The sequence below is a fragment of the Wolffia australiana genome, chromosome 1 (genome assembly GCF_029677425.1).
Source record: "Wolffia australiana isolate 7733 chromosome 1, ASM2967742v1".
Classification (NCBI taxonomy): domain Eukaryota; kingdom Viridiplantae; phylum Streptophyta; class Magnoliopsida; order Alismatales; family Araceae; genus Wolffia; species Wolffia australiana.
Window position 1 is genome coordinate 24,813,287 of NC_135835.1, and position 9,160 is coordinate 24,822,446.

At 39.2% G+C, this 9,160-nt stretch overlaps 1 protein-coding gene across 1 annotated transcript; it reads right to left on the reverse strand.

Annotated features, from left to right (window-relative positions):
- Positions 1-8: 8 nt before the first annotated feature.
- LOC144712160 (glycoside hydrolase family 2 protein) lies at positions 9-8,185 on the reverse strand. The gene is made up of 11 exons (XM_078586358.1): positions 7,974-8,185; positions 7,059-7,197; positions 6,229-6,456; positions 5,027-5,085; positions 4,729-4,777; positions 3,785-4,015; positions 3,359-3,528; positions 3,077-3,281; positions 1,716-2,363; positions 1,213-1,440; positions 9-815 (listed from the first exon to the last, which is right to left on the reverse strand). The coding sequence occupies exons 1-11, from the start codon at positions 8,126-8,128 to the stop codon at positions 123-125; spliced, it is 2,805 nt and encodes a 934-aa protein (XP_078442484.1). The 5' UTR covers positions 8,129-8,185; the 3' UTR covers positions 9-122.
- Positions 8,186-9,160: the final 975 nt, after the last annotated feature.

A 9,160-nucleotide genomic window follows, 5' to 3' on the forward strand; every position in this document is an offset into this window, starting at 1 on the left:
ACGAGTGATGGGAAACTCCTTAAACATTGTACCCATTATTTATAACTGCCATCCCTTGTCTCTATAAGCAGTGGAGTCTGGTGACTCATCAAACAATATCAACGTACAAGAGTTGGACTTTTTTACACGATGGAAAACTTCCCTGGGTAGTTCCAGCCATCAAGCATGATGCGTGGGCTGACTCCATGGGGGACTTCAAAGGAGATGTCCACCGCAGTTGACTCCCCAGGCACAAGGGACAGATAGTTGTCAGAATAATGAACTGGAAGAATCCTCGTGTCACCCCCATTGTCAAGGCCTTTCTCAGCTCTATGCACAGAGAAACGGATGAAGAAGGCAACCCCTGGTTCAGGGTCAACGCTGTTGATTCTCACCACCTTCTTGCCAAATATTATCTTCCTTAGAGAAAAAAGTGTAGGGAGTTTTGAAAGACTTGGGCTATTTGATGCATTTCTCACTTGCAGCTTAACCTTATACAGAGAGCCCTGGACTTTGACCTCCGAAGTTATCTCTAAGGGAACTCTTCTTCTCCGGTAAGGCTCCAAAAGTTTAAAATCCCCTCCAGCAGAATGGAGCCAGTAGAAGTTTCTAGAGAGAACCCTTGAGTCTGAGATGGAAAGGAGCTTGAGGAGTAAGAAATAAACCGGCTTTCTTCCAGCCAACTTTGGATAACTCATCTCCACTGTCTTGATCACCTTCTTTGATGGGATAGACGTGTGCTCAGTGACCCTCTGATACTGGCAGACCCCCTCTAAATCCCATACTGACATCTCCACCGCCACCCCATTCAGCTCATCACCCGTGTTGTTCACCACCTGGGTTTTCAACAAAGAATTCAGTATGTCTAGGAAAACCAAAAATTTGATAACTTTTCAAGCGACAGGGCTACCTCAATTAGTATTCTCCGTTACTGATGATGGTGATGAAAGGACGATGACGAGTCATCAGCGTTCCCATTATTCATCTTCTTTAGGATAACTATGGCAATGACAAATTTGTAATTCATGACACTTTGTGTCCTGATGATTCTTGTCATCCTCATTCGTCTGTGGAAGGATGACAATGACAATCACGAAAGTGCCACCAGTAATCATGAGGACTGTCATCACCATCATCTGGAAACACTGGCCTCTATGAAGCACAATTTCAATTTTGCCAAAATACCAAAATTTAGAAAAAATTGTGACTTAGCTTCCGAACGATCAGGGATACCTCTATGAAGTAGGATGACAAATTCAGCTGAACGTGGACTGTCTCAGCTGCATGGCGACAGCCAAAGAATCCTGCAGTTTGGTCATGGAGATGGTCATAAAGCTGGCCACGGAGGCCGGTCCAAGGGTTCTGCATCTTCCATATTAGAACTCCAGTGTGCTTGCTCCACATCTTTGAATTCCACCCTTCAAGCAGGGCTCTGTATTGGACGTAGTTGACCATCTGTGCCTGAAGAAAGTCCATAAAAATATTGATCAGGGAACTGGGCGGATGAAGTCAAAGTGCAGGATTATAGAGTCCTAGGTAAAATAGGGCAGGAAGATGACAATAGGGCAGAAAAGATAAAAGGATAATAACGGTTACCAGCCAATTGAACAACATTATTTGTTGCCCTCCTCAGTGGCTACATATTTTGAGGGAGGGCTACTAGTATCTAAAGGGAATTATTCAAAGGAAAAATGATAAAAATATCCCTGAAAGGGTTTGGGGTTTGTAACACAGACCTTCTGACAGAAGTCATCGAGGTCAGTGACCTCACCATAGAGCAGTATCTGATCATGAACCTTCCCGGGTTTTGAGTAAGGAATGTATTTATGGTAAACCCATACTGGGTTCGGGCACTCCTCTACGTAACCACTAGGGAGCTGGTTGAAGAGTGGAAGTTTCCAACCATCTGGAGGCATCGTTGCCCTAACTGTCTCTGCCACGGGCATCCCTACTGACCCAATTTCCGGGTTGAATCCAAACTGATAGAAATCATCACTGAAGAAGCTCTCCGGGTTCTGAATTTCATAAGGGCCATCTGTGAAATCGCCCTTTCCATCGGCAAAGCCATCCCACATTGACCCTTGGACGTAGACTCGGCTTCCGTCCAGATACTGACTGGGGTCTACTGCTTCTTCTTCATCCACTGGTTCAGTTTGAAAGAGTGGGTGAAGCCTGAGTTCTCGTTTAAGAGCTTTATTGATGTCATCAGGTGGGGTTTGCTCGTTACCGCCCACCCAAAGAGCAAGGCTCGCATGGTTTCTTAAGAGTTTGACCGTATCCGTTGCACAAGTCAAGAATAAGTCATGGTCGAGCGGTCCATCTGGATTGGAAATCGGATCCCCACGCCCGTCACAGTCACCTGTTATCCAGAATTCTTGCCATACCTAGAAATAGATGAAAATATATTAATATCAGTAAAAAGATAAAATATTTCAAAAAAATTAGTTGAAAATAAAATTTAGAAAAATTCAGGGTGACCTCTTGCAAGGTCCACCGTGTCTTCAATTTTGAGCACATGAAAATTTCTGGCTTAACAAAATGGTTATGGGCAAAACAAAAAGGGCCACTTGACTTTTCATCCTTGCGGAAAAATCGGCAATATGCATCTTTTATAAGCAAATACATGACTTGGCACCTTTAAGCTGTTTCTGACATATAATCATTAGTTAGGACCATATAGATATATTGAAAGCTAATTGATAGATCAATGGTAGATAAATATTGAAAGTCAGAAATGCGGAGTCATAGGTAAATCGATTGATTCTTATGGAGATTTATAGCTTTACTTGTATACGTAAGTAGATTAAAACGATAGATTGCTAGATGGAAAGACACAAAGATAGATGTACATAATAACAACATTGATGGATGGATAAATAAACATCAATGATGAACGAAAATACTTGAATTCGCTCTTTCCAAATTCCTGTGTACTTTTATAAATAGACTGATATTTTTATACCTTTGTAGTGATGTTGACACTGATTGGAAAACTTTGTTAAGTATATATGATTCCTAATTATGGTCTCAAATGCAAGGGTTCAAAGTCCAGGTATATGATTATTTATCTGTAAGGATATCAGTCTTTAAGTCGTACCATCAATCCATATAGATCACAGAAATGATAGAATTCTGGTCTCTCCGCCAGCCCACCACCCCAACAGCGGATCATGTTTAAGTTCATATCCGCATGGAATTTTATGTCTGTTTCGTAGCGCTTCTTGGAGAGCCGTAATAACCCATCAGATAATACCCAATTTCCTCCACGAACAAACACTGGTTGGCCGTTGACTTTAAACAACCTGTAAAATGGGTGGAAAGAATAGAATTCAAGAAATATGGGCAGAAAGTAGTGACTGACAGTACAACAATTTCTAACCTTCCACCAGTACAGGGGTCTATTGAGCTTTCTATTTTTCGAAATCCGAATTTGTTCTTCCATGAATCTGATTCGCCATATCCTTTGACGTTCACTACTATCTCAACATCATATAAATACTGTTGACCCATGCCATTTGGCCACCATAGTTGGGGTTTATAGAAAAAAATCTGAAAAAGGAAGGTTAGGTCTGATGACAGGGCTTAGAAATGACTCTGTTACGAACCGCATTACTGAAACAAATACAATTGCAGAAAGATACTCCAATCAAGAAACACCTCGAAGCATATTTGCGTGAATACCAAAGTTAACAGGTACAATACTACCCTATTAGTTTTGATAAGCGAGGCTCTTTGTCAGAATTTGAAGTGTACTACTAATAAGCTATGGTTGTATGAAAAATTACCCAATATTCATATCACTTACTGGAGGAAATGTGTGCTGATGTCTGCTTTTTGGTGGAATCTTGATATCTTGGGTCAGTACATTCTCGATCAGACAAATATTTCCTTCTATATCTGCAGTGACTTGGAATGTGACTGAACATTCTGCTGCCCATGAACTTTTATTTTCAAATTCAGCTGTGGAATGAAGATAAGCCCTCTTGAAGTCATCATGAAAGGATGAAACTAGATGAGGATCAATGATCTTGACAGGCTGCAGTGTTTGTCAAAAAAAACAAAGTAATCAATGCCGTGTAAGATTCAATAATAGACCCACAATTTCGCCTATTAAAATTTGCAAAATACCCCTCTCCAATATTTTCATTGGGTTCAGTTCTACAGAAAACATTTTCTTCGTCAAAAAAGTTCTGTGGATACAAAAAATGTAATTAAAGCTCACTAGCCTCCCCATCTCGGATTCAAAGAAGCTTGGGATCCATGAGTCCCCAAAGGAAAAGAATTATATTCTTGAAATTTTGTACAAGCCAGAAAGGTAAGAAGTGGAGTTTGCAAAGTATATAATGACTACTAACACCAGGTTTTCAATTCCATTCCGTCCACAAAATCATCATAAGTTTTTTTATTTTTTCAAGAATTTGTGAAGAGCCAAGAAGAACTAGCAAGGAGCTCTTTAATGTCACTTGCCATCGACTTTTTCCTCTAAAATTATTTGTTGTCATTCATCAAGTGTTGAAGTTCATGAGAGAGTTCTATTAAACATGATGGTATGATTACATCTACCTTTACTAATTCTGCTAAATATTACAGGATTTGGCAACCTTAATCATAATATCCCAGTGATTAATATCGACTGAGTCAGAAAACATGGCAATCATTTCATATCTCACGATAAAAACAAAAGATGAGAGAAAACATGGCAATCTTCATACAAGACAAGAAATGAAGATTTCCCAACTGGTCACGCACCCCAGTCAGATAAATAGAAACTTCATCCCAGATGCCCGTGTTCCTGTCCCTGCATCATGAAACAAGTACTAGCATGCTAGTAAGTTAAGTGGCTCATTTCCAATAGTGGGTAAATCAATGAGATAATCTAAGTAGTTTTACGAAAAACAAGAGTACATTTATTTTATGTTGGAACAGACTATGTGTGGACATACTTGATCAATGTGGGTGAAATAGATGAATGAAGATAGACTTCACTGCCTCTCATGCAATCTGTGGCTAATGTTTCACTGGCATTGTCACGAGTGTAATACCCTACCTTATTGGTGTCATCCAGTCCCAGCCCTCCACATATTGAGCTGCAACGTCCTTTCCGATCTGCTCATTAAATGAAATCATCAAACTCTGAAAGTAACATAGACAGAAACGAAAAAAATAAAAGATGAAAAATGAAAGAATGAAATAAAATTAAAAATAAAAAATATGGGAAAAGAAGAAAAATGAAAAAAGAACTAAATGGGAATAAAATTGATAATGAAAACAACAAAAAATATGAGGAAAGAAAAAAATAAAAATGGTAAATGAAAACGACTAAAAAATGAGAAATAAACAAGTGAAAAATAAAAAATAAAATGAAATAATTAAATGAAAAAATATGGGAAATAATTAAGAATGAAAAACTAAATTGAAATACAATAAATAGTGAAAAGTAACACAGACCTCCACAGAGGAAAGGAGAAGAGAGAGGGGTAGGGGGTAAATGCGAGAGAATAGATAAATGAATAAAAGAGCAGCAGTTGAAAAAAATAAAAAAATAACTCGATTAGGAACAATAATTCCTCACACTTTATACAGGGATGTCCATCGTAATGGTTAAACTGCAATACTGTCCCTAATTCTAACTCATAGAGTTCCATGCATAACAGTATTTGATACTCAAATTAGTTGCATTGTGTATAGCCAAGAGAAGGAAAAGGTTAACTTCACTTTCAATGACCTACTACCAAATTTTCTGTAAAAAAGTTGAATACAAACAAATAGTAAAGGAAATTAAGCAAGTGCACTTTCTTCAATCTGCTAAGACTCTTTTCTTGCGTAATCTAAGTCTCAGATTGCTCTTTAACATCCATAATCCACCATGAACTATTGTCTTACTCGCTTTCAATTATTTCTCAAATTGGGTTAAAAAGTATCGACTAAATGTAGAAATAATCGACAGCCAGAATTAGTCCAGGGATGGTCAGGCCGAAACCAAGCCAGTCCACTGTGGAATCAAGCTGTTGGAGGGTTTCTACAGTTCGTAATAAAAGATTAAGAGAATAGGATAATAACATAGAAAAGAAAAGGAAATTTAAATGACGAGGAAAGAAAAAATGGCAAAATTTTAAAACAATAAAGAAAGAATTTTTTTTTTTGAATTAAAAGAGGGAAGACCACCCGGAACTCGGTGGTCAACAGAGAATAAAGAAAGAAAAATTAAAGTAAAGAACATGGAAAATGTTTTTTTCTTAAGAATCGTACCTCATGATCCCCACCTTGCCCACCCTCTGGTGGTATACGGCCAGGATTATCAGGAGGATGAACGAGCACAGCCAACAAGTTGCTTCCATCTGGACGAAGAATATCAGAAACATCAATAGAATGCCTCCGAAACATCCCCTTGGGCAAAACCTTTCTGTGACCGTTCAAGTACAAATCTGCTGAGTAATTGATTGCACGAAAGTTGAGCTCCAGATGCTGATGACTTGACTGGAAGATTGAAGTAAGCGTATTAATCAAATGAAAAATACATACCTCTGTCCTACTCTCAAAATTTTAAAAAAAGATGTCGTAATCAATAGTTTAAACCATCTACTCCATAAATCCATCTTTTCGCAAAACATTCTTCAGCTTTTCATCTCAAAGTATAAAAAGTTGAAGAGAAATAGTTACATCCAAAGGTCTCGTCTTATATTTAAATGATCCTTATTTCTAGGAATGAGGTACTATAGTTCCTTTCCAACAGGAAAATTCACCTACGATCCATCTTCTTCATAAAGGGCCTGACAGATCTTGTTATAGTACTGTGAAACCGAGCATTAACATAAATATGATAATAAAAAAGCACGTAAAAAGGAAACCATTTATTCCGAATTTTTGTCACCAATTGCTCGTATAATTCCTCTTTAAACATTTTGGTTTCCATATTTGTATTTGTGATCGATTTATCCATTAAAAAGAATAGATTTGAGAGGTTTCTTTCATAACCACAGGCGTATTGGATTGGAATCATATTTCGGATCAATCTAGATTCATTTACCACAAAATAATTGACTCTTGCATAGCATCTACAGAAGCAGCGCCGTACTTACCAGATTAACTGTAAAGCTGGTATAGAACCAAAATGTGTAGTGACCTCTACCAGAATCAGCAATGTCGATTATCGTCTCGTTCTTCATTCCGTAGAAGGGATCAGGGACTAAGTTATTCTTCAGCAATGTTCCCAAAACACTGAGATCCAGATATTATTGTGAGGAAACCAAACGAAAAGCACAAGAGACTTGTTCAAATTTGAATGGATTCTGAAATACGAAATGTAATTTCTTCCTCGTTTTCGTCAAAAAATCCTATCCATTAATATTTTCATTCACCAAGCAAAAACATTGAGACTAAAAAATATATAATATCAGGAAATTTTTTGGCGAAATTACAAATATTCATACAATGAGAAAAAATATCAAATATTTGTAGTCAAACTGTATGCAATCTACTTAAATCTCAGATAATGTGTAAAATGAAGGAACCCTTTGCGATCTAAAATAATGATTATGAAGGATGAATAGGTCACTGTCCTGCAAAGAGTCAACAATTAGAGAATAAATAATTCATAATTTCAGGATACTTTGAAAGATAGGTCAAACGTTTTACAGAGGAACGGTCTGCTCATTGCTAGGTAGGGATGGAAAAAATATTATAAAACTTGCAGAGAACTCTACTTATACCTCAAGGTCCACCTTCAACAGCTCATAAAATGAACGAAAAGAAGCAAAAAACAGAGAAACATGACGAAGATACCATGCATGAATCAATATGATTGACACAGAATAATTTTCCACAGAAAGAACGAGTCTTTTAAGGGGATGCGACAGAAGATAAAGAATTTGAAGGAAGAGTAAAGTATATCTCTATCATCCGGAGATTTAAATGGGGAATACAATGAGGATGAACCCTAACTTATGTGTAAGAAAATTTCAAAAAAAACACAAAAAACCCGTCCCCAAACATACGTTCCTGGAACAGCCGCTTCCATCCATGGCGGCGAAGGAGGAGACTTTGGGGGGCGAGAGGTGGTAAGCTCGACACCGTTCAGACCCACTTCTGTTGATCTTGCAGCGAGCCAACCCACTTCCAGTTTTGTCTTCCTCGTTGGTTCTTCCGCCATTGCAAGCCCAAGAATCTCTGCTCCGACTAAAAGTTGGCAAGTAATCAAGCGAGCAGGCAAAACTTTATACTTTACCAGTCGTCGCTGTCTTGTCAATGGACTCTCTGTAGTTGACTAGTTGTAGTCCAGGGACGCGGACGGGACGGTTTTTTCATTTCCGGGTCGAAATCATCGTCCCCTGTCGGCGAGGTAGGACGAAAACCGGGACAGAAATTTGACCTGAGACGAACTGACGGGATGGTTTTATAGCACTCGGACGAAAAAACCGACCCGTCCTCGTACCTGGACTGATTCTGGACGTCAGATGGGACTATCTTCGTCCTGTCCCATCCATCATCCACGTCCTGGACGATCTGGAACTATAGTGCAAGGACGCGGACGGGATGGTTTTTTCATCCCATGACGAAAAAAATCATCCCCTCAGCGAGATTGGACGAAAACCGGGATGAAAATTCATCCCCAGATGAGCGGACGGGATAGATTTTTCATCCGATTGGGCGAAAACACCGTCTCGTCCGGATTTCTCGGACGAAAAAAACCTCCTGTCCATGTCCCTTGACTGGTTAGGAATGTCGGATGAGACGACATTCGTCCCATCCCGTCCATCGTCCACGTCCCAGACGATCCAGAACTGGGATAGTGCAATGATGAGGACGAGACAGTTTTTTCATCCCAGGACAAAAAAACCTTCCCATCAGTCAGGTTGGATGAAAAACGGGGCAAAGATTTGTCCCGAGACAAACGGACGGGACGTTTTTTGTACAAAACCGTCCCGTCCAGAGGTCTCGGACAAAAAAACCGTTCCGTCCGCGTCCTGCACTGATTCCCGATCGTCCACATATCCCAACGTCCATCCATTTCCTTCAACTGTCAACGTCAACTGTTCAGGCACCTGTCATCTCCAATAGGCTTGTTGGATTGATGATGAGCCGTCATCCATTCCCTACACAAATTGTAGTCAATCATCTCACAGATGACAGATGACTGATGACTAAATTGATTGAATGGATGAGGTGGATGACTGAGGACATT

What these genes read in the sequence shown, in the direction of transcription:
- LOC144712160 (XM_078586358.1), bottom strand. Translation starts at nt 8,128, where the DNA reads ATGGCGGAAGAACCAACGAGGAAGACAAAACTGGAAGTGGGTTGGCTC. An exon ending in GACTGGATGACACCAATAAG is followed by an intron (nt 4,778 to 5,026) that starts GTAGGGTATTAC and finishes TTCATGATGCAG; the next exon opens with GGACAGGAACACGGGCATCT. An exon ending in TTTCTATTTATCTGACTGGG is followed by an intron (nt 4,016 to 4,728) that starts GTGCGTGACCAG and finishes CAAACACTGCAG; the next exon opens with CCTGTCAAGATCATTGATCC.